Source organism: Oxyura jamaicensis, chromosome 4, assembly GCF_011077185.1.
Source record: "Oxyura jamaicensis isolate SHBP4307 breed ruddy duck chromosome 4, BPBGC_Ojam_1.0, whole genome shotgun sequence".
Classification (NCBI taxonomy): domain Eukaryota; kingdom Metazoa; phylum Chordata; class Aves; order Anseriformes; family Anatidae; genus Oxyura; species Oxyura jamaicensis.
The window spans coordinates 23,079,243-23,103,540 of NC_048896.1; the positions used below are offsets into that span (position 1 = coordinate 23,079,243).

Below are 24,298 nucleotides of genomic sequence, written 5' to 3' on the forward strand. Positions count from 1 at the left end.
ATGGTGATGCATGTCGTTATCCCAGGGCACGGAGCAGCGAGATGTCACAAGCACGCACCGCTTGATCCACTCCGGAGCAACATTACGGGATAAAGTCATAAATAACTCCCTGCTACCCTCCGAGGGTGCACAGCGAGCTCCGGGCAACTGTTTGCAGTCCCGCAGGTCCCAAGGAACCTGCTTCAATAACAAGAAGCCGGCCCGAGGCACAGCAGGGTGGCGGTGGAGACGGCCACACGCAGGAAGCTGGGTCAGGCCGCCGTGCTGGCACGAAGCGAGCCTCGCACGTACAGCCAGCCTCCACCTTCCATGAGGCACCGCTAGCGCGTGGCCGCACCTCGTGCGGGCCGCGTTTTGGTGCTCGTCGGTACGGATTTCACCGTAACTCGGTGTATTCGTGGGGAGAACCCAGAAATAAAGTCACCGGCTGTGCTGTGCTTGTAAGGGCCACGCTCCTCCCTTGTCAAAGCCTTCTGGCCCTCCAAATTTGGGTGCAGCTTCTAGGAATTCCTGGGGTTTTGTCACAGGGAAGGCGTTACGAGAAGGAACGTACTTTGTGTTTTTTTGTTGTTGTTGTTAAAAAACGTGCACCAGGGCACAAACATCTCGGAGGAACGACAGGGGCTAAAAATAGCTGTGTTATCGTCACTTTCGTTATCGGCCATGTCCACGCACACGAGAAGCAACCTCGAGGCACGGTGTTTTCCCTCCCGGGGTGGCTGCAGGTGGCGGGGACACGTCCCCGTGCCCGTCCAAGCGGCACGGCGCGGCGTGGGGGCGACACTGATGCTGGCAGCACCCCATTACCCCAGGCCGCCCAGCGACAAGTCACGGCTCCCCAAAGCCATCGCTTGGCCTGCTCCGAGCTCCCACAGCGGGCGGCTGGGGGGCTCTGGGAAGGTCACGCTCCCCGCCGTGTCCCCCAACAAGTTTCCACAGCGAGCCCCCGCTCCCCGTCCCCGCAAACTCCACCGCGGGGCCGGGCACCCGAGCCCCCCGAGCCCCCCGCAGCGGGCAGCCCGCCCCACACCCGTGGGGCACGGGGGGGATGGGGGAGACCGGCTTAGCCGGCTCCCCTCAACCCCGGGCTCCCCTTGCCGGGGCCGGGCTCCCCTTCCCCGCGGCCGGCGGGGCGGCGCAGGCCCCGACATGGCGGCCCCGCTCCCCGGGCAGGCCCCGGCGGCGCTCACCTGCATCCGGCGCGGCTGGCGGCGGGGCGGCGGCGGCGGCGGGGCGGCGGGCAGCAACGACATGCAGGCGGCGGCCCGCCGGGGACGGGGACGGGGACGGGGAGACGGTGGCGGCGGCGGTGGCGGCGGGGAGGAGCGGCCCGGGGCTCGGGAGGCGCGGAGGGCGGGGGAGAGGGAGGTGGGGACGGGAGGAGGAGGAGGAGGGAGCGGGGCGGGCGGTGCTGGCGGCGGGAGGGGGTGCTCGGAGCCCCAAGGGGTGGCGGGACCCCGAAATGGGGAAGGGACCCTCAAATAGTGACAGGACCCCAAAATGGTGACAGGACCCCGAAGTGGTGAAAGGATCCTCAAATAGTGACAGGACCCCAAAATGGTGACGGGACCCTCAAATAGTGACAGGACCCGCAAATAGTGATTGGACCCTGAAATGGTGACAGGACCCTGAAATGGTGAAGGGATCCTCAAATAGTGATGGGACCCCAAAATGGTGACAGGACCCTCAAATAGTGACGGGACCCAAAAGTGGTGAAGGGATCCTCAAATAGTGACGGGACCCCAAAGTGGTGCCCCAGCCCAAAATGGTGCCATGACCCCAGCGAGGCCACCCCGTGCCCCCCCAGTGCAGCCCTCCACAGCTAAATGTCGCCGTTGATTATAGCGAGGAGCGTTCTCCAGAGCCTACGTGAAGAGGGCACCCCACAAAGGCCTGCTGAGCTGAGGAAGTGAGGCAGATGTCAGGCTGAGCAGGCCCCTCGCCGAGCGTGAGGCAAAAGCCGAGCATTGAGGGTGTAGGTGGTGTCTTAGCTCACATCCATCACCTCTGTTTCTCCAAAGGAAGTGTCTGTCTGCTGCAAAAACTTTTGGGTGCCCACGCTGTGGCTGTAGAGCCCCACATCGGAGGGCGGACGAAGCACGGGAACACGATTACACGGCGTGCTTATGTTGGAGCCCATTTTCTTCAGTTGAGCACACCAAAGTTGGAGGTTGCCTTCTTCTCAGGGCTGCTCCCAAGTTCAAAGAGAAAAAATAGGGGTGTTGCATGAGCACAGAGCATGGATTCAAAACAGAAAAAAATAAAAATAAAAGAAAAATAAGAAGAAACCAGGGGTGGAGAGCGGTGTAGGTCTTCATGTGCTCATCTGTGGGATAGCACAGGAGGGAAAACTGGCAACAAAAGTGGCATAGAGCTGCTGGAAAGTACCTGTGAGGTACCTCCCAGCGAGCAGCTGGGGAGGTGTAGAGTAGGACAAGCAGTTCTTATTGAAACTCATTTCTTCTGCAGCTGTCTAGTCTTGTGCCGGACTCGTTTAGGCTCAGAGAACAAGAAGCGTGGAAGGAGCCTCCACGACTTTTCAAGGGGTTCTGTTAGCAAAGGGAGTAAATGAGTAATCGGGAGCAGGCAGAGAGAAAGGAGGGAGAAAGTAAAAAGCCTCTTCAAATAGAAGTTTAATGGCCCACCTTTCTTAGGAGAAAAATCATGTGCAGCCTTTTAAAGGCTTTGGTACTGACTTCTTTGATATTGGTGCCTTTAACTGTTTCACTCATTACTCCTCTCCCCTGAAAAATACAAGCGGACCAGTGAAGGAGGACTGTGCCCTCCCTTTTTCCCCTGCCTGGGTTAATCATTCTGTAGGTTTCCCAGCTCCCATTACAGGCCAGAGCCTCGCCACCCTCACCTCAGGTATTGTTTCCCTCCCTTCTCAAAAGAGAGCGTAACTGAGAAACCAGGTTCTGTGAGTGGCCTGCCCGGGGTCACCGCCGGCAGGATCAGCATCTCCCGGCGGCTCCCCCACCACTTGTACAGCAAACCGCAGCCTGCCCAAGGCCCTGCTTCCTTCGCAGAATAAATTTGTTATGTCTGGGTTCCTCACCATGCTGTGCACAAGAGGTATTCAGAGTATCCGTAGGGGTGATACGGAAGAATCATTAACAAGTTAACCGTGAGCCTGCGTTTCCCCACAGAGCCAAAACCCACGATCTGCAGCAGTGACCTTTTGTTGAACAAATGGGAAGCCCATGAGGGGATTCAGAAGTCATGAAGGAACAGGGTGAAGGATGCAGGTTGTTACCTGATCACAGGTGCATATTAAGCAGACTCGCATGGTAAGTCTTGTATTATGTTTGCCACCACTATTGGATATGTAGGTGCCTATTGCCCATCCAAAATAAAACCCCATTGTCCAAACCTGATCTGCCTCCATGCTTGGATTTTGTGCTTTTTCACTTGTCATTAAGACATTAAGACATTAAGACTGAGGAGTTTTTTTTTTTCCTCCTGTCACCCTTGTACCTTCCCATCTTCCTGGATCCTTTCCTGGGATACAGAGTGAACAGTTACATTGGAGAAACCTGTATTGGGTTTGTTATGCCACGTTTTGCATATGCACATAACATCAGCTACTCTGATTTAAAAATAACAATTCTAGTTCGAGAAGCTCCCTGCCGTATTTGGGAATGCACGAGGAGATGTAAACATCAAACAGCTGCCTGCAAAACAGCTGCCAGGCCTTCAGCAGGGTCATTACCCATTACCCCTGGTCCCTGTAGAGACAAAAGCTGTATTTCTTTCTTCACCACAGGGGCACGGTGATCTGGGCTGAGACCCCTTCCCACTGAGACTTCCACTGAGTGTGGCAGCCTCTTACTCAGAAGTAGGAGAGCACAAAGGCACTGAAACAGCAAGAGAATATGGCAGACCGGGTTAGACACCCCATCAGAGTTTATTAAAGTCAGTAAGAAGCTTACAGGGAAAAATTGGACTCGTCTTGGGCTACTGGAAAATACACTGTTCAGAAGAGAAACATACAGTGTCAGTGTGAGTCAGATGTTTCACAAATGCTTCAGAGCAAACCAATAGATGAGATAGATAAACCTCCCTTCAGAGTTCTAAGAAAAAAAAAAAAAAAAAAAAAAAAAAAAAGAATTTGGAGAATATTCTTGGTCCCAGGTTCATCAGGGGGGGAATGAAACTGCAGAAGTCAGCATGTTTGTAGCCAAAAGCATGTCAGTGTGAAATAAGTGGGCCCCCTTTAGTGAGCAAGAGACTGGAATATAGCTCATGGTGTGTATTGGAGCAGCTCAGCATCCAGATAAAGAGTCCTTACGTGCTCCACAGGTAGTTTTGTAGATCAGACAGATCTTTTCCAAACACATTTGAAATGGGACACAGGTGACTTTGGCCAGAAAATAGCTTTCTTGAGTTATTGGAACAACTGGGAATTGACAACTGTTCCTGTTATTAACAGCACAAACATGGCTTTTAAAGCCATGTACCCTGGAACTGGGGTTTCTGGCAGGGCTGAATCTCCCAGACAGAAGCATCAAGTGTCTCCAGATGAGCACAGCAAGGCCTGGGAGCGGCTGCAGGACGCAGCAGGTTTAAGCCAGGGCCCAACACCCCAGCTACACAAACCATGCAGCTTCGGAGGACATCAGGCCCTGACTTGGCAGCTGACGTCTGGGGCAGGCAGAGTTTTGTTAGGGACTCGCAGCACATCATTTTGGAGCAGAGCAGCCGATGTTAACTCACAGGGGAGTTTCTTCCACATGGAAATGTCCCTGTTGGTGAGCACTGTGGCTAGGGAAGCAGGAGGAAATCAGGGAGTAGCCGCGGCAGGCTGGCAGTGACTCACGCGGTGCATTTCTCCCGCGACTCATACTGCCTTGTTTCTATTTTAGCATGTTTACGGGTAAGATCTGTGCAGCACATTTCAGGTTTCTGGCTGCTGTCAGCTTAAACCGTGATGGTTTAAACCCTTTCCCCTGGCAGCCACGGACTCAGGGCCATGGCAAAGCGATGCGGGGCCTGACAGGATTTGGGCATGGTGGCGGGCGCACGGCGCCTCACGATCCCCTTAATACTGTCCGCCCAAACCCTCCCTTCACATACATCACGCCACACAGCCCCCTGACAGCACCGAGGGGCGTTTTTTGCGGCTTGGCCTTTGGACCAAGCCGGGACAGCGCCGTTTTCCCCGGCCTTTAAGCAGAGAGCGAAGGCGGGGGAGGGGGGAACCTTTGAGCAGGGGGAACGTCGGGCGCCGGCAGCGGTGCTCGGGGGGGACGGCGGGGCATGGCGCCGCCGCAGGCTCGGCGGGGCGGCGCGGCGGGCGCGCAAGATGGCGGCCGGCGGCGGCCGATGCGTGTGGAGAGGTGAAGGGGAGCGGGGGGGGAGCAGCTCTCGGGGCCTCGTCTGCTTCCAGCCGGCCGCGTTGCTCCTCGCTCTCACCCTTCCGGGGATGAAGGGAGCCCGAGGAGGCGGCCGGGCGGCTGGCTGAGGCGCTGTTTGCTTTTTTTTTCCCGCAGTTGTGGCCCCGCACTGCCGCTGGGCTTTGGCCGGGCTCCGCCTGCCCCTCGCCGCCGCCTCGCCTCGCCCCCCGCAGCCCGTCTGCTGCTACGCTGCGGCCGCCAAGTGAGTGCGTGGTTCTGCCCCTCGGCTGGGCTTTGGGGCCGGGAGGGTCCCGCTGCCCCTGAGGGGGCCGTGGTGGTGCTGTGTGAGGTGTTGCCCTCACATCGAGCTGCTCTCGGGGGCTTCCCGCAGGCGGTGGGGTCCCGGGGAAGCAGTGCACGGAGAGGAGGGGAAGGCTGGGCCTGCAGGGAGGGTTTTCGGGGGTGGTTCAGGTAAGGAGTGCAGCCGTTGTGGGGGGAAACGTGATGGGTTTTTGTTGGGTGGTTTCGAAAAGGCCGGCTGGGTTACAGCTGAAGGAATCGTGTCAGCGTGGAAGCTGCAGAGCTTATGGAACTGGTTTCAGACTGTTCCGATTCTTGCGTCACGTTATCATAAAATCAAAAAAGCACAGAATATCGTGAGCTGGCAGGGATCCACAGTGATCATAGAGCCCAAATCCTGGCTCCACAGAGGACCACCCAAAAATCATACCAGATGTTTGAGAGCGTTGTCCAAACACTTCTCGAATTCCAGCAGGCTCGGTGCCGTGACCGCTGCCCTGGGCAGCCTGTCCCAGTGCCCGACCACCCTCTGGGTGCAGAACCTTTCCCTAACCCCCAGCCTGACCCTCCCCTGTCCCAGCTCCATGCCATTCCCTAGGGTCCTGTCGCTGTCCCCAGGGAGCAGAGCTCAGTGCCTGCCCCTCGTGTGGAACCCAGGCTGATCAAACCAAGTGAGACAGCTAGACACCTAGATTGCTTTGATGTTTCTTAAAGTCTGATACTGCTGCTTAAGTGGGAGAAGAAAAATGAGTTCTGTGTGCGGAACAGCGGAGCATGTTGTACACCAAGAGCGCTGGAGTCTAGTTAACGTTTTCGCTATAGGCATGGAACATCCTTTTCTACCTCTATTTTTTTCCACTCGTTTTGGAAGACTTTCAAAAACAGTGGAGTTAAAGACTGGGGCTTGTTTTTGTTAACTCCTCTGGGAGCCTGATTTGTATTGGCCATCTGAGACAAGTGATTGGAGTGAATTTAAGGATGTTATTTGCTCTTGTGTAGAGCCTACCTTGGTAACTGCTCAGTAATTAACTGACATATGACAGTGTTTACTTCTTTTTCTTGGAGCAAGTGACAGACTCTTCTGCTGCTGATCTAACAGTGGTGTTTGTTTTCTTTTTGTCTCAGAAATGCAAAAAGAGGTTCGCAAAAGGCCAAGCAGGAAGAAACAAAAAAGAAAAAAGGAATTATCAGGCGGCCTCTGATGAGCAAGCCAGTGGATGACGTGTACCTGACATGGCTTTACAAGCGGCCATCCTATAATGTAGAAGAGGCTGTCAGTATGCTAAAGAAATTTCAGGAACTAGACTTCACACACCCAAAACAGTATGTGTATATTAATGTGTTCCTAGATATGGCGCTGCAGAAGAAGGTAAGTTCGAAGAGGATAAGGAGGTGTTTTGATTTTTTTTTTTTTTTAACATGGGAAGGCTGTGTTTTAAATGCAGGTTAGATGTTTCTGTTGGCCTTCTCATCTGCTTCTTCCAACTGCTCTGTTTGACTGTCAGAATACAGTCTGCTTTTGCAGGTGGCTTTATGCCTTTATTGTGTGTATACTTATTAAATATGGCCCAAATTCTTGGGGTCAAGGTAAGCACCTTCAAGAATTTCAAAGACAGGCTATTATGTGACTGAAATTCAGGTCCAGGCAGAACAGATCAAACTGAACTTCACGTTTGTTTGGGCTTTCCAATTGAAGGTGTGTTACCAAAATAATGCTTGTATTTTGTTCTGGATTGTTTGTTGTAGGGAGAACTGTAGATTAGCTTCTTCTCGTCTCTGTCCCCTGCCAATTTTATTTTTGTTACCTTGATGAAGTAAGTGCAAGAGAGCCAGGATTCCTGTTAAGCTGCTAAGACCATAATTTCTGGAGGAGTTTCTTGCAGCTATTTGTTTTTTTCTGGCTTGGATTAATGACATGTTCATGTGAAGTGGAATTGTCAATGTGAGCACTTTTCATGACACTGAAAGTGGATGGTGTCCTTGCAGGTCTTCAGAGGACGCTGGTTAAGAAATGAGAAAAAAGTTTGGACAAATTTTTGCTAGGTGACATTTCTTGTGCTCTCAGCTTCAGAGGAGGTTGTTAGGAGTCTGCTCTGAGTGTTGTCTTGGTGCAGTATTTTAGCTTTTATTGGCAGTCTTCCCTTTTGTCAGTTCAAAGGCACCTAGCCCAGTTTAGATTTTCCCTGAAACTCTTTCTCCTTCCCTCAGAGCTAGAAAACAGTTTGATCTCTTTTATTTGTGCATGTAACAAAATATGCCTTTGGTATACCTGGGGTCCCTTAGAGCTAGGGAGATTTATGCTTACACAGACCTCTTGTTCCTGCTTCCAGTAGCAATGAGGCATTCTTAAGCCTTGGTGAGAGACATTTCTTGATGATGCTTTGCATTGGCCACTGCCTCCTCAGAAACTTAATTTAAATGAGCTGTGACTGCAGAACCTCCGTGTGTTACTGACGGCACCTGAGCGTGGCAGCGGTTCCACGTGTGGGAGTCACTGTCCCCAGCCCCTTTCTCTTGGGCAAGCATCAGCGTACATAAATCATGTATTTTATGTTGCTGAAGTCTAGATTCTGCTACTCCAAACCAGACCTACAAAGGCAGTCAGAATCTGTGCATTGTGCTGGTTTATTATGATTATTACGTGCAAGTATATTGTGGGTAAAAATATCTTCCTTTGTTTTTAGAAAAAAGTAGATCCGTTTGCAAGCACTGTTCTTCTTCCGTATCGCTTTACAGACGAAGTGAATAAGGTCCTGGTTTTCACAGAGGTGGGTAAGCACAAGTTACTTAGCTATATGTTACGAACCTAGCGTGCTCTTGCATGGGATCTAGTTGTGTTGTATGCGCTCTACCTTGTGTTGGGAAGGCTTTCTAAATGCTTTACAAGATTCTCAAGCCTGTTGAGGATTCATCTTCAGCAGTCCCTTAATGTGTTAACAAGCACTTTGAATTTCCTTCATCTTGATATTTCTATGTATACGTAATTAATTCTAGCAATGCACTCAGGGAGGGAACATCTGCATAGGTGTGACTGAGGGAGAGAAGTGATTAAAGTCTGTTTGCAGAGTAAAAACTTTGATTATCCTGTAATAAAGGTGGACAGTTTGGTTTAGCAGTCATGTCTACCCTTGCTGTCTGAAGCCTTAGTAGGCAGTGCAAATTAGAAATTACTCGCAGTGGCTTATGCTGTAACGGCTTGCCATTGAGTGGCGGTGGTGTTCAGTAACTTCTCAAATAAAAAATATAGACAAGCAATCTAAATAATGCCCTACCCCACCTCACCCCCAAACCTTTCATCTGCCGTGCTAGGAGATCCCTGATGTGAAACGGTGTGGAGAGCCTTTGCAGCATCTGGGTGAGGCTAGTTCAGTCTCTTTGCCTGTTAATCTTTCTAAAAATAACCTATATGAGATGATTCTCGAGAAGTGCCCTGGATTTAGTTTATGGTCCTTTGAAAACAGGAAAACCAAAGTTAACCTCTAAATGCTATTTGAAGCAAAAGTTTAATAGCACTTTCAGAAGTAAATACCCTTATTTTTATGGTGGTTTTAAGAAGCATGCTTTGTGCTTTTCTTTTAGCTTTGAGTAACAGCACATGTTGACTCCACCTAGTGGATGGTTGGTTGAAACTTCAGAGGATGATGATCGGGGAGAAAGGGCTTGTGACAGAGCTGTTCCCCAAAGGGATGGTGTTTTATTATTATTATTATTTGGTTGTTTTGTTTTGTTTTTTTCTCCAGAAGCAAACTGAAAGCTTGAATACTGCTTTCTATTAGGACTGGAAGTGAACTGGGGTTGCTGCTCCAATACTAAATCGCCAGTGTTGGATATACTTTTTTTCATCTTTTAGTTTGTCTTAAACCATTCTTCCCTTCTTAACTAGTATGTAGTCTGTTCTTACACCCCTTTGTCGAGTTAAAGAACCTATCCAGTGCTGTTGACATAGACTAATTGATAGTACAGATGCTAATAAATTCTTTTTCTCTCAACAGAACGAGCAAGAAGCCGAAATAGCTCGAGAGAATGGAGCTGCTGTTGTAGGAGGAGTTGAATTAATCAAATGGGTATTTATTTTTTTAAGAATTATCTAAATTAAACATTGTAGCGTGTAACAGTGACCAGGTGGGGAGGGAGCAAGGAAGTTCATGTCCAGCAAGCTCTAGCTTGAGGTTAGCAGCCAATATAAAGAGTAAGATACTGGTTTCTGTGCTCTGACATTTTTGTACATAGAAGTTGTGTACTTGGTTAATTTATTGTGTTCCTAAATGTATTTTACTTTGTTTTATTACAGATTTTGGAAGATGAAATCCAAGTGGACTCCTATGTAGCTGTTCCTGCAATAATGCCTAAACTAATACCGTTAAGAGGCAAGCTAAGACGAAAATACCCCAGCACAAAAAGAAGTAAGAAACATTTTTATTTTTTTAATGAATTTAAATACTGGAACAAGATTAACTCTTGAGGTGATTTTTTTTTTTTCATGAGGACGTATAATTACACTGAGTACTTGACTGCGTGTGACTGAGCCACTCCTTTTGTCATATGTAAAAGTTGTTTTAGGAACCTAGTACTGTGCCTTTCCCCTACAACAAAAACGTTGGGATTACGGTCAAGGTAAGTTCGTCAACTAGTTGTGCATGTGAGTGCACACCTGATCAACTGTAATAGTACTGCAGACAGACTTTGTGTAGTGAAGTTACGCAGGAAAATAGAAACAACTTTGGGGAAAAACAGATGTTCACTGAGATAGTTCCGCTGTCTGACTGTTGTGCAGTTGTTTGGATCCCAGCTACACGACTGCTCCGTGTACTTGTCTGTGCTTCTGAATAACAACATTTATGCTTCTATTTAGTGTAACCTGTTCACTTTTCTGTGTGGTCACTCCCTTTTCATTATGCTCAAGAAACTTCCTATTCAGATCAGGTTCTCACAGCATCAAACATCTCTGAATATTTTGTCTCCTATGCTGACTTGATTTATTTTTGCTGTATTTCAGGGGTTTTTCTAACACAGCAAAAAAGTTATTCACGTGAGCTATGTCAGTTGCACGAAACGCTAAAACTTGAACCAAATTCCCTTCCCGTCCCCCACTGCCCTAACAATGTTTCTACAGGCTGCAGGCAGTGTTTTTAGCCTCCTAAACGTTTGAGGCAAACATAAGAACCTGTCCAAAGCGTTGCAACAGAATACTCCAGATGTTCTGGGGACAAACAAAAGCTATATTATGCCATGACAAACTTGCTTGGTTTGTAGGTTATTGGTGGCTTCTTTCTCTTGGAGCCACTCAAAGGCATGTGGGAGAAATAATACTTGCAGTTGAAGCAACTGAGTGGTGCTGTAAATCTGTCAAATGAGCCGCAGCTGAGATAACAGAACAGCTGTCTTGACTTGTTCAATGGCTGGACTGGGCCAGGATGTTTCAGGTAGTGTGTAATCTTGTTATTGCACAGTTGTGGAGTGTTTGTTTTCAAGGTAGACGCTTGGGGCTTATTCTAAATTTAACTCAGTAGGTTCTGATCTTCCAAACTAATTATATTAGGAATTAGGTAATAATGACTGCTTATGTATGCTCTTCACAGGTTCTTTATTTGAAGTGAAATCCTTCTTAGTTGTTTTTTTTTTTTTTTTTTTGCTATATCATCTATTAATGTCTGCTGATTAACGAGGAAGGAAGGAATATGGAGAGAGATTTGCATAGAAGATGTGTGAGGATGCAGTTGTTCATGAAACTACATTTTTGTTTGGAGTTTAACTGCTTTAGCTGAAACATTTAATTCTCCCTTTTCTAGTAGTATATTATGCCCTGCTCATAAGCATTAACCAGATTTTTTTTTAATTAGATTCCCTGGGCCATGATATCCCCAAAATGCTACAGCTCTTTAGAGAAGGTCTAGAGTACACGGTAGAAGACGAGCGTGTAATCAAGACAAGAATAGCAAGAGTAAGTATGGAGAGTTTTTAAGTGTTCTCTACTGAGCAAAGTTGAAGTTAGTATTAAAACAGGGAAGAAAAGTTTTCAGCCTGTGCGTTCTCAAGATTTTAAGTGTTATTTCACTGACTGAAAAGAACTTACTGTTTCTCGTGCAACGTGTTCAGCTGATGTGAGCCTTGTCACTGAAGTATGGTGATGGAAGGTGGTTCCACTGAGAGCAAGACATATCTAATGCTGAAGTTTAGGATGCCAAGAGTGGGATCTCTGGATCAAACTGTATTCACTTGAACCTAATAATTAAAGGCTGGTTTAGTTTAGGAAATTTTTAGTCATGGTTTAATTTTGAGAACTTTTAGTCCTGGTTCAGAGGAGGAAACAAACCAATTGTTTGCACCTGAAATACAAAATTAATCTGCGCTTTGACTACTGTCATAAGAAACTGGGTTATTGAAGGGTATCTTTTCTCTTATTACAGGCTCTTAAGCTTTTTTCCTTTTTTTTTCCATGTTCCAAATTGTTTTACTTCCATTCTATTTTGCCTATTCGTAATCCTACCCGTTTTTAACTTTAACTGATACTGGTACGGAAAGGAAGTTCACAAGACTTCTGTTCTCTGCAGCTCTGTCTGGTGATATTAGATAAGCAAGTTGGTTGATTTTGGCTAGCTCCTGTGAGTTGTGCATATGAATTTAGAGGGCTTGCTCTTCTGTACAATACTTCAAAACTGAGGTTTTCAGGACTGTTCTCCTACAATGTGTTATGTCATAGATAAAATTAAAAAAAAAAAGGAATACTTTTCAAGTATTTTGCCTGTATTCTAGATCTTTTTATTTATTTATTTATTTATTTTTTTGCTTTGGACTACTTTAATTTTCATCCTCTTGAACAGCCTTTTAAATACCTGCAAATTAAATGTCTCTCAAAGTTTTTTTCATACTTAAGATTAAAAAAAAAAAAAAACTAAATTTTTTAATAACAACGATCAAAACTTGGATAGCTTGACAGCATTCCGTGCAATTGCAGTTGGTTGTACTTGATATAGCTTCTTACTGCTGTGGTTAGAGATTTTGAGACTTAAACCACGTCCTGTTACTGCCATGAGCTGCTGGTGTTACAGCACACCTTATGTTCTTTGTCTGGGCGGCTCAGGCTCCGCATTTCTATAAGCACTTCTGCAGCTATGGTGCAGCCAGAGATGTCATTTTTTTAATTATAATTAGTAAATAGCAGGTTCTTGTGAACGAGCTCTTAATCTTGGATCGGAAATAGCGTGCTGGGGGTTTGCTTGTGCGCAGTTGAGCTGTGGTAAGGTAACATCAGCTCCGTGGCAGAAGTGACTCCACCGCAGTGGACGTGACGTGTTCAGGGAGTTGGATGCCGGAGGATGACTGTGGTTACGGCTCGTGTAAAATGTCTCCACCCTCTGTGGCTGCTCTCCTGTGCCTGACCTAGTTGTGCTGCTGTTTGTACAGCGCCGCTGGGAGGAAATCTGGCATGGGCAAGGCTCTGGGAGGCGGTGGAAGCCTTGAGTGGTTATGCGTGTCTGCTCACCACTAATTCAAGAGCTCTTTAAATTTAAACCTTGTCAGTGAGAAAATAATCATTTGTCAATTACACAGAAGCGTAAAGATCTATTGCTATGTTCCAAGCAGTGGCATAGATGTTTCTGGGACTCTGCCAAGCTGGTGTTTCTCAAAGAGAGCTTTTCCCTGTAGTGCTGCTTGCTGTCTTATGTTGCCTTTTAGTTCAATTATGGCCCATAGCTTGAAGTAATGCTGCCCTCCCACGTAAGTCAGCAGCCTCAGTGGTGTGTGTTTTCTTATGTAGTGAGTAATTGAGATGTCTTTGAAAAGCCTGGGAGTTGGCAATAGTTAAGTCTAATTAGTAGATTTGAAGTTGTGAAACCAAGAATGTAAAATCTTCTTTTAAGACACAGAGCTTAGAGCAGAAGAGAGACAACTGAGACACTTGAGATGTCTCCTTCAGAATCATGCTATTTGAAGAGGGCAGCTTGAAGTCATTTTTGTTGAGGGTTTTGACATAGCTTTTGAATTGGGATAGGCTGCTGTTGACTGCTATGCAGTATTCTTTCTCCCACGTTGGAGGTGCTGTCTTTAGAAAATGTAAAGGTGACACCAGGAAGGAGTTCTTGGTTTGTTTTCGTGTCTGTGCAGGGAGCTCTTGTGGTTCTCTTGTGAAATGCAGGAAGGTTAATTTGAGTTGAGTTTAAACTTTGTTTGGAAGGATATACGTTTTGGGAAGAGACAGGCACAGGAGCATCATTTCTTTAGAGGGTTAGAAGTGTGGAGAGAGGTGTACTGAACCAAAGGCCTCTCAGACTTGGTGAGTGGAAATCATGAGTTAAGGCTGGAAATGGTGATTTGCACTGGCAGGAGCACCTACCTCCCTCGTCTGTCAGTGTTGGGAAGGCCAGAAGTGTCAGTGTCCTTGCAGGCTGTGAGGGACGTTGAGCCTTACAATAATACATAGCTCAGCCAGAGCTGAAGGTCTTGTGGAGGAGCTCTTGGTGCTATGTGCTATACCAAAGTAATGTCTTCCTAGTAATCCTGTATGGCAAAAGGCTTGGATTGTGAACAAAACAAGGACTGAGGATGGCGAAAAACATAGCGAAGTAAACTGTAGAATGGGAAACAGCACTTTACAACAGCGAGGACCAAGGGCACAGCCTCAGCAAGGGGTATGTATTCTATGTCTGCATTTTTCTTTCCTATACACTGCTAGTATCTCAGAAGCGCAACCAGCTTGAGTGCCAGGACGAGAAAAGGATATCTGCAGGGTCCCCAGGCTCTTATAGAGAAATGCTTTTTTTTCTTTCCCTTCTGACCTTCTTGGGAAGGTTCATAACTGAGCTGAAGCCAGTGAAAGCAAGGCAACACAAAATGGGTCAGTGCTCTTTAGCCGATACTGTCTGTCCTCCAAATGTTTTCTCCAATTCTGTGGAAATGTTAATCTGCTGCATTTGTCAGCACTTAGCTCTTGGTTTGGGGGCTTTTTTTTGTTGTTGTTCCTGAAAGCAGAGATGTTCCAGTTCCTGCCTTCGCAGTCATGAGAGGCATTTGACTTCCCTGAATTATGGCAGTTGTTTTATTATGCTGGTGAAGTGCAAAGTAAAATTTGTTAGGAGTTGCTCTAAACCTGCTCTGAAGAGATTTAGTTAACATTTTATATAGAGGCATTTGAGGACAAGTTCTTGGAGTTCAGCCGAGTCAAGTGCTTCTCTTGAAATTAAGAGGAAATCTGGTTTTACTTGAATAATGCAGAGACATGCAGAGGTTACATATTGTTACGGGATGCTGGTTACAGTACCATTGTTAATTGCTTGGCAGCTTACTGTGCTCCATAAATGTCTCACCATTGCTATAAGCTAAAAGGTAAAACAGGGCTCTGCTCACCTCTTATTAGCACCAGGAGACAAAATGGCCTTGCTCAGAAAACAGAGCTATGAGCTCATGTTGCTTTTCATGAACTTGTTTCACATTTGACAGAAATAAATAAAGTATCGTTGGTAGTTGGAACTCTAGATCTTGCAGTTGATGGAGCTAAACCATGAAATGCTAGGGGTCTGTGGGTTTTCTGGTCTTGTTAGATTGTCTTATAAGAGCTGTAGTAGGGAACTTGGAGTAGATTTCCCCCATGTCAGATGCCACAACTGTAAGCCCAGTTTAAGCGCCTTGAGAACTGATTTAGCTTTCTGGTTGAATGGCTGCTGGGCAGCCCAGGTCTCTGACATGCCATGAGATAGAGCCATAAACATTCCAGTTCCCTTTTGAAACGGCTAGTTTTTAATGACTGCATTGCCCTGTAAGTCTTCAGAAAAGCTGGAACCTGAGTTCTGAGTGGAGGTGCCAAAACTCTTAATTTCTGGCTGATTGCGGCCTTTACTGTGGGAGCCCACGTCTTCATGACTGCAGGTGGGAAGCACTCAGCTGGAGACCGAGCTGGAAATGCGTAGGTGGATCCGTGCTGATACATGGGTGTTGGGGCCACGCCACCACAGAGGTAAAGTGGCTGGAAGAAGAGGGCAGGTTGATCTGCCCCGCTGTATGAGGCTCTCTGGAAGGCATTATTTTAGGACTATATGTTAGTGCTTAAATTGTCCTTCATCCTGATTGCTGGAAGAGGAGGACATGTGAGCGTGAGATCAAGGCACATGCTTTATAGCTCCTTTAAATTTCTTGAATGTGGTGTGAAATGACTGTGTTCTGAACTGAAAGTGACAGTTCTGTTAGAATGGCATGTAAAAGAGGAGAAAAAAGGCTTTCTTTGTCCTCCTTGAGGCAGAAATTAGTAGAACTAAACAAACATGGCAATGCCGGTAGTATTACAGGACTCTTACTGGACACAGGAATGAGGACAGTTGGATTGGTTCACTTGGAAGTTAATACATATTCGTGTTTCCTGTACATAAAACCTTGCTTACGAGGGAAATGAAGCAGCTTGAGCCTATCAGCTATGGGGTTTTCATTTTAACACAGGGGTGCCATACCTGTTAGTATTTTCATTTATGTTTACAAGTTACTTTAATTGATTCAGTAGTGTTTAAAATATCAGAGGGACTAAAATGTTAGCAGCAGAGATGGTCAAGTACAGTTCCTTTCAATAACAAAAATATGAGAAGAGGGGCTATTTCTAAATAAAAGGAAGGGCTACTGGACTTTGTCACTTAACTGAAAGGATCATGGAGTTTCAAACCATTATATTTTATAGATGAACCAAAACTAGACTTTGTGTAATGTTGTACACTCTGTTAGACCTTGTCTAACTTCGGGAAAGATGGCACGTCCATTTTCTGAAATGCAACAGCAGTATGCCTGGACTGCTATCAACTAGTGCTTATTTATCTTGGTGCACCAGAGGTGTTTGGAGAAGGTAATGGCAAACAGATGTGCCATTCTTCCTTGGTTTGCCTTGGAATGCTTCTTGTTTTGTGTAATGTGCAGGGCTAGCCATTTTCTAGATTTGTGTAAGTCAGTTGCAGATTGCAGAGGACGTGTAGGTTTGTACATATGTTAGTGCATGACTTGACCTTCAGAGCTGTCAGCTTTGTGGTTAGGTAGGTGGTTTTCTGCTTTGCTTTTTAGCCCATGCGGTAAAACCATTGTAAAATAAGTTGCAACCTGAAGGAATGCATAGAAATTCCCATCAGGAAACCTTTTGTCCTTACCTTTATTTTTTGTTGCTCAATTAAAAACAACAAAAACAAACCTATGTGTATATATAGCCTTTTGGATGCATAAATCATACATGCTGCTTCTTTATTTCATGTTTTCCAAAAAAGTCTTTGCACATGATGGTTCCCAGACCATTAAGTATCTTACAGCATGATCACAAACCTCTCAAATCACACGTCTTCCCTGCACCAAGGAATGGGAAGGGGTTTTTGTCAGCGTGTAAAAGGCAACAGTTACTTTCAGCCTCTAATGCTAGCATCTGGAAGACTTGGCTGTCTCACTGTTTTTAGAGGGAGGTTCCTTCTGCTCTTGAGCTTGAATGTCTCAAATGTTGTGTTCCTTTTTGGGCTTATCCCACTTCCTCCCATGCTGTGCATGTTCTCCGTCCAGCTTCTGCCATGCAGAGTAGCTTTGCTGTGTCTAAGCGACTTCCATAGCTAGCTTGACTTTATTCTCCTGTCCCCAGATTCCTAAAGAATTTAGTTAACTAGCTGGTGATAATCCTGTTTACCATAGTGTTCTGAGTTGTTGGTGTTGATAACTTTTTAAATATTCTGTGAGGTTTTTCTGCCCTGCCATGGCAGCCATTCCCTACATACTGCCCAATAATCAAATCAGTAGAGCAGATTCAGTGCCACAGCTGATTTCTTGATACAATTTCCTAGGTGCAGTTTAACACTTAAAGCTAGTGTTTTGATAGCGAGGTGTCTTCTAGTTCTTCATTTGCAGATGTATCCACCAAATAGCTGAGCGGCTCTTCTGTATGTCCAGTTGCAGCCTTCTAAAGATCCTCTAGATTAGAAGCTTTGGGACTTTGTGAATGGAGCTTTGATCATCTCTTTTGGTTAAACCTGTACAGTGCTGGATATTTATAGGTAACTTCTGCCTAGGCAGCAGAGGTAGTGAGAGGTCCTGTTAAAAAAAACTTGTTTCTTCCCCAGAAAAAGAACAAATAACTTCCCTGTACCTCCTTACAGCACCTTGAGAGCTCTAGAGAGAAGCGACCTAAACTGTAGTTAGGTAATGCTTCAGTTCTGTGCTCTGGTTTTAACACATACTGCCATCTTTTCAAGCTCCATTGTGGTTAGGTTGTATTTATACAAAGTGGACTAGAAATAGATTTACAGTTGTTCCCTCTGTAGGCATTGTTATTCATCAGGATGGCTCAGGACTTAGATGTTGAGGTCCCACCGGAATTGATCTGAGCAGAGCAGCCTGCACAGCTTTGGAAATCTGGACCAGAGTGCTTCTGTCAGTCTGGGGAAAGCTAGAATTAACCTAAATATCTAAGTGCTGATACACAGTGACTGTGCGCACACCAAGAGTTACTGTGGGATACTTTGGTGATGTGGAAGCTGTTTTGAAATACTTAAAACCCTTTGGGCATTACCTGTCTTCATTATGGAGCCATCTGCCTCTCAAGAAAATTGTGGTACATGATCTCTTGGGATGTGTTGTGTTGCATGATGGAATGTAACTCACTTTGCCCTATTTTCCTGTAGTATCAAACAGGGGATATTAACTAATGTCTTCACATTTTGACGTGTTTGTCTTCCCTCATAATGTGTTATTGTTCTTAGAAGAAATTGTAACTTACTGTTTAGAGCAGCTTGCTAGTTCTGTGTTTTGTGTTCTTGCAGGCTTGGTGACAGATGATGAATATTAAGTAGCTCACTCAAGTTGCACAACTGGAGACTTTCTTGAGACTTGAACCTAGTGCAATATTTGGAAGGAAACAATGTTCAAACCTTTATATTTAGCTTCTAATTAGTTTCTATAATTGTTGAAATTGTTGCAAGTGTTCCTTTCTGTTGAATTCTGTACAGCATGGTGAGTCTGTCAGTGAAGTGAAATGCTCAGCATTAGCAAATTTTTACAGCTCTTAATTTATGAAAGATTAAGCACTTCACAGTCAGCCTAACAGTAATAAAGATGAATGCTTACTGGCCTGTGTAACAGAAGAACAGCATTTGGATCAAAAGTCTGCCAGAGGAGCATGAAAAGAAATTAATGGACCAAATCTGGGAGGAGACTTAGTGAAGTATAACAAGATTTCTATTGTAATGCATACCTTTATGGATAAGTGAAATGTTAAAACCTGCTTGTGCTACATTGAGAGGGAGTGGAGAAGAAGACGGGACCCAGTGATGTCTGTACACTCCACTGAAACAAAGCTAATTCTGTTTTTTTTTTTTTTTTTAAAAAAAAGGCAAGCTCATGCTTCTTAATTGCACTCCTGAAACTTCTAGAAAAAGACTTCATAAAGATGTCTGGATGATATGGGTGAGACTAGGGAGATTAAATAAGGCATAGCAGGGCGTTAACACTAGCAGAACATTAACTCTGAGAAACGTGCGTTAAGCTCTCCAGGAGCTGAAAGAAGTCAGCCCTGGATTTGACCCGAGGGTGTTCAGGTTTGTGCGTCTCTTCCTCGTGAGTTGCTCGTTGTTGAAGAGAGTCCAGGTGAGATGAGTAGCAGTTGTGGTTTAAGGTGATTAATAGATAAGGAAAGATGGAGATACTAACTTTTTGGCAATGGTGTTTATTTACTCCCAAGTATTTGTGATCAGTTCAGCGAAGACTGCTTATGTGCCTGAATTGGTCTGTAAGTACTTCGTTACGTGAGCACATCAGGCAGAACCAGGAGCATCTGGTCTCTATCCAGCAGTCTATAGTGGATGCCCCATCCAACCTGGCCTTGAACCTCCAGGGATGGGGCATCCACAGCTTCTCTGGGCAACCTGTTCAGCGCCTCACCACCCTCTGAGTGAAGAAATTCCTCCTAACATCTAATCTAAATCTCCTTCATTCAATTTAAAACCACTCCCCCTTGTCCTGTTATTATCTGCCTGAGCAAAAAGTCCTTCTCCATCTCTCTTTTAACCCCCCTTTAAGTACTGAAAAGCTGCAATGAGGTCACCCTGGAGCCTTCTCTTCCTCAGGCTGAACATTCCCCAGCTCTGTCTTTCTTTGTAGGAGAGGTGCTCCAGCCCTCTGATCAACTTTGTGGCCCTCCCTCCTGTGGACCCACTCTAACAGATCCCCACATCCTTCTTATGCTGGGGGCCCATATTTAATACTTAATTTCAGTAAAATTCACAAAAGCACTCGTATGTGGGTTGTTTTTGAAAACATCTTTAAGGCTACATGTTGTATACAGAGTCATGGGAATGGAATAATTGAATGTCATGAGTAGAGAGAAGGAAAATAAGGATAAAAATACGACCTCGTATACTTCTCAGAGTCGTTTTAGTAAGGCCGTTAATGGGATTTTAAACTCTTTTAACAGGGATACAGAGAAAATAGACATATCCAAATGAAATATGTTCATACCCAGCACATACGGATTTGTTAATCTAAGGCTTTAAGTATCACCATGGCTAATTCTGCATTATCCTTTTTCAGCTGGATATGCCTACTGAGCAGATAGTTGCCAATCTAAAAACAATTTTAGAGGATATCTGCAAATTCAAGCCATCAAGTTCTGGTAAGTAGCTGTTCTTCGAAGCTCTAGAAACAAATTAAAGAAACGATTGTTAACCAGGGTGTCATTAAATGACCTCATTGCTTTGTCTACTTGGGATGGGAGGAGGGAGCTGTTAGGCTACTCAGTGAATTAAGGCTTGACAGCTTGACAGCCCATAAGGGCATGGATAGCGTCTGCTCTTATTGACGTGAACTCTCATTGCACTGCAGAAGTGTCTGTGTGAGGAAAGAAGTGAGATGATGTACAAAACCAAGTTGGCAGGTTGATGCTTAAATGGATTATAACAATACATTGGAATCCTTGTGAGACATGGGGGTCTTCAGGGTATGGGTGGATTGGTTTACCCCACTTGAAGCTGAATACAAAGAATCCAAACCCAGAATCCACCTGCAGTTGCTTAAGACAATGCCAGTGCTTCAGCTAACATCTAGTCTGATGCTAACTACCTGTTTGAATATATACAACCATTTTTTTCTGTTGCCAAGATGTTTTTTAATTTTCTGCTGTTCCCGGTGCAAAGCTGTTAATCTTTTCTTTTCCTTCCCTAACTGAATGATCATGTTACAAAGGAGTAAAAGCACGAGTTCAGTGTGCTGTTCCTGTGGGCTCTGCTCACTGTTCTCTCATAAAGAATTCAACCAACTAATACACTAGCTGTTCTTTTTCGTATTGAAGTAAATGTAAAACATGTTATCTGCATTACTGGAGTGGAAACTGATTTAAGAACATGATTCTAGGGAAGAATAGCCTTCTGTAATCTAACCAACCAATTTTTATATTAGTATCGGTTTTATGTCTGCAAAAAGAATCAAATTGCATCTCTTCCACTGATGCTCTGACTGTACAGACAGAACGGACCATGAAAAGCAAACCAAACAAACTTTTGGAAGCATTTAATCCCAAATAAAAGTATAACGGTTTAGCTGACTAGAAATTAAATAAAAGCAGAAAGTCATGTTTTTATTTTTTGTTTAATGATGAGGTTCATATATAGACTACACCAACTTGGTTAAGTAAGGGTAAGCCGTTCTGGATTTGATAACGTTTCTGTTTGTTTGGTGGTATCAAGCTTGATTACTGTGGTGTGTTTGTTTTGTTTTGTTCTTACTTGGTCAAAAATATTTGCCATTTGTAGGAAGCAAGCGTGGTCCTCAACATATCTTTACAGGAAGGGAATCTAGGTAGGCTTGCTAACTGTCAGTCGCTTCGTTACAGATTTCTGTTTGTTTTAGATTTTCCATATGTAGTAGTGTGTCTTCGTGCAACTGTGCAGTTATCACTAAAAAGGCACTCCTCTGCAAGTCACTTGATCTAATGCAAGGCTAAAAATACCACCAGCCATATGTTCTCAGAGTATAATGTAGTTCTAATTAATCCTCCACAAAGAAATTGGGGTATTTCTGCAGTGCCTCTTGTCAAAAGACTCCTTCAGCATTTGCTGGTAGGATCCTGAAATAGGATTGTTTGGGCTGTTTTGGCACTCTCTATCACGCGTGAATATTTGTGCGATCAACAAGTGCCTAGTTAATTTTTGTGAAGCTGCAAATAGGGGAAAGCCAATTGTAACGTGTTTTGGAGCCTACAGCAGCTTTTTTGCATGGTTGTTCTGACCTGAACACTCAGTGAGGGGTGGAGTGGGAGGGTTGGAAATGAGCTTAGTGCCCAAGTGGTCATCTTTACTAGGATTAAAATGTTAGAAAGAGGTCTTGATTATTGTATACATAAGGAGCTGTGAACACTCAAAAGCCAAGCTATGTAGGGATGGCGTTGACATCATGAAAATGAAAGGCTGATTAGAGTTGACCTGAGATAGGTCTTTTTTTTTTTTTTTGCTGTATGTGGGAAGAGTGTATTGTGTTAATATATCTATCATCATTTATTTTATTTCAGTCTTTTGACTTGTTAGGTTTTCCAACTTGAAATGTATTCTTCCTGCTCTATGGTGTTGGTTCGCTTTTTTTTTCTTTGTACTAGGGACTCTGTTTAAGCTATCAGACATGTATCATCTCTACAGCTTCCTAACCATATTGATGGGATATGTATGTGTTACAAATAACCACAACATCTTAGCCTTTTCCTCCACGGTCTGGGTTCTATTCAGTTCCTTTCCAAATCCAAAGGGGACTTGAAAACCACTGCCTACCTCAGCAGCACCTTCCTCAAATGCATGCTGTCGTCCTTACCTTTGCCTCCTGTGCAGCTTCAATCCAAAATGCAGATGTGGTTGACAGATAATAAGACTGCACTTCATGGAGCTTTCCTGCATTGCTCCCTCTGCTGCTCTGGAGGAGGAGTAGGAAGGAAGCATGTGTTGGACTTTCTGCCGTGAGCTCGGTATTATTTCCACTGCTTTGTAATACCCAAGTAATTTCTTGGAGAGCACAGGATAGCAGAGCACCATTCTTGTCTCATGCAGAAGCTATGGGTGCTACGTGTTGTGGTAGATAAAAATGAATCAATGTAGGGTTTTGTTCGTGGAATGACATGCATGCTGTCTTTAAAAAGTAGGCTTTTCACTTATGCTTATGTCAAGTGCTTCCCGAGTCACGTTTCAGAAAACTGGATCCTAGGCTCGTGTATTTGACTGCCGGAAGAAAAGCTGTTAGGTTGTCAGGAACTTCCCATCTGTAATTTGCCAGTCAGACTAGATTCCAAATTGACTTGATTTTTTTTCCATACTTTAGAGGAGAGTGTGTATGTGTGTGTAGCTTGATTTGTAAGTTCCAAGGCCCTGGAACATCAATTATGTCAACTGCTGGTGAGGTACTGAAGGAATAAGGTAGCCATCGTGTTAGTACCTTTTTGTAGCACCGGAGTGTGAAGTGCATTTTGAACCCTGTCTGGCAGGGTGCATGTTAAACTGTCTGTACTGAAATGATTTGTCTACTCGTATCGTTCTGTGACTGCCACATGCCTGACACGATCCAGATTAGTACTAAGGTAAGTCAGCCTGGAGACACAAGGTGTTGGAGTAACTAAATTGGTGGTGTCCTTTTTTTGTAGGTCCCTTTATGCGGAAGTTGGTTATTAGATCTTCAACCAGTGAAGGCTTGCTATTGAACCTTGATGGACTTCTTCCTGAGGTAGAGAAAGTAGAAGAAAAAGAAGAAGAAGAAGCACTGGAAGAAGAAGATGAAGAAAAACCTGTTCAAGAATCTGTTAGTACCTGATGCCTTTCCTTGTAGATCTGATGATCAGGCTTGGAAAGCAAATGGTGGATTTCAAATCATATTCTGTGAAAAGGAAAAATAAATACACAAATTTCATTTTTAAATTCTGTGTAAAAAGTAACTATGTCACAAACAGGAGTCTGTTGTCAAAACTGAAGACACTAAGTTTCTTCTTTTGGTAGCTGACAGCTCCCTAATTTGTGTGTGTTGGTTTGTTTTTTCTTTGCACATAATAGTTCTTAGTCTAATAAATGTAGTGTTACAAGTTTGATGTACTGCCATCCAATTTCCACAGCTGCAGCTGAAAGGCCAGCATGTGTTATATCCATAATGCTGGGTTTTCCACTCTGTTGAAATTGCAAAATTGTTAAATGCCTTTGTCTGTTAGACCCAACCTCACACAGAGAAGCTAATGCAGTTACTTCTGGAAAGCTGCTGTATAACTTGCCAAGAGAAAAGATTTTAATTTACTGTCCTGTTTTCTGCAAAATCAGAGGTGGGTTTGCTTTTGAGTTAGTGGGAGCCACGTCTGCATGATGCTTGTGGTATCCCACTTCGTTTTCATTTAATCTACGTACACAGAGGTGTGATGTATGGGATTTCTGTTCCACTTGGCACTCTGAAACTGCTGAGTGCGGGATTGTCTTTGTGACAAACTGTAATAGTTGATTTTTTTTCTACAGAAAAAATGGTTTATCTTCTGCGAGAGGAGTGATTGTGCACCTTCTTTTTCTAATAACACTTCATCAATGCATAATTGATATTATGACCCTCAGGGAACCCAATTAGTGGCTTGTTTGTACTACCCTGGAAAGAATTGATCCTAAACTATTTTGAGATGAGACCTGAGTGAAGCTACAAAAATTTAAGTATCCCTTTCT

At 44.8% G+C, this 24,298-nt stretch overlaps 2 protein-coding genes across 3 annotated transcripts in view; one reads left to right on the forward strand and one right to left on the reverse strand.

Moving 5' to 3' along the window:
- CNOT6L (CCR4-NOT transcription complex subunit 6 like) overlaps window positions 1-1,403 on the reverse strand; it is a 32,494-nt gene extending 31,091 nt beyond the window's left edge. Inside the window, exons 1-2 of one of the 2 annotated variants that reach the window (XM_035324885.1) lie at window positions 1,380-1,403; window positions 1,191-1,220 (exon numbers count right to left, since the gene is read on the reverse strand). Coding sequence is in view for 1 of the 2 variants with exons in the window: in XM_035324883.1 (XP_035180774.1) it covers window positions 1,191-1,196 (6 nt within the window). In the remaining variant the exon portion in view is untranslated. Of the gene's footprint in view, window positions 1-1,190; window positions 1,221-1,379 lie in introns of those variants that run through there. The other variant, XM_035324883.1, reaches the window with a different exon arrangement.
- A 3,902-nt stretch (window positions 1,404-5,305) lies between these two features.
- MRPL1 (mitochondrial ribosomal protein L1) lies at window positions 5,306-24,074 on the forward strand. Its single transcript, XM_035324284.1, has 9 exons — window positions 5,306-5,339; window positions 5,493-5,598; window positions 6,762-7,005; window positions 8,321-8,404; window positions 9,629-9,700; window positions 9,928-10,039; window positions 11,477-11,577; window positions 20,166-20,247; window positions 23,251-24,074. The coding sequence occupies exons 1-9, from the start codon at window positions 5,306-5,308 to the stop codon at window positions 23,415-23,417; spliced, it is 1,002 nt and encodes a 333-aa protein (XP_035180175.1). The 3' UTR covers window positions 23,418-24,074.
- Window positions 24,075-24,298: the final 224 nt, after the last annotated feature.

Coding starts and splice junctions, on each gene's coding strand:
- MRPL1 (XM_035324284.1), top strand. CDS start 5,306: ATGGCGGCCGGCGGCGGCCGATGCGTGTGGAGAG. Junction 5,340..5,492: donor CGGCCGATGCGTGTGGAGAG/GTGAAGGGGAGC, acceptor TTTTTCCCGCAG/TTGTGGCCCCGCACTGCCGC. Junction 10,040..11,476: donor ATACCCCAGCACAAAAAGAA/GTAAGAAACATT, acceptor TTTTTTAATTAG/ATTCCCTGGGCCATGATATC.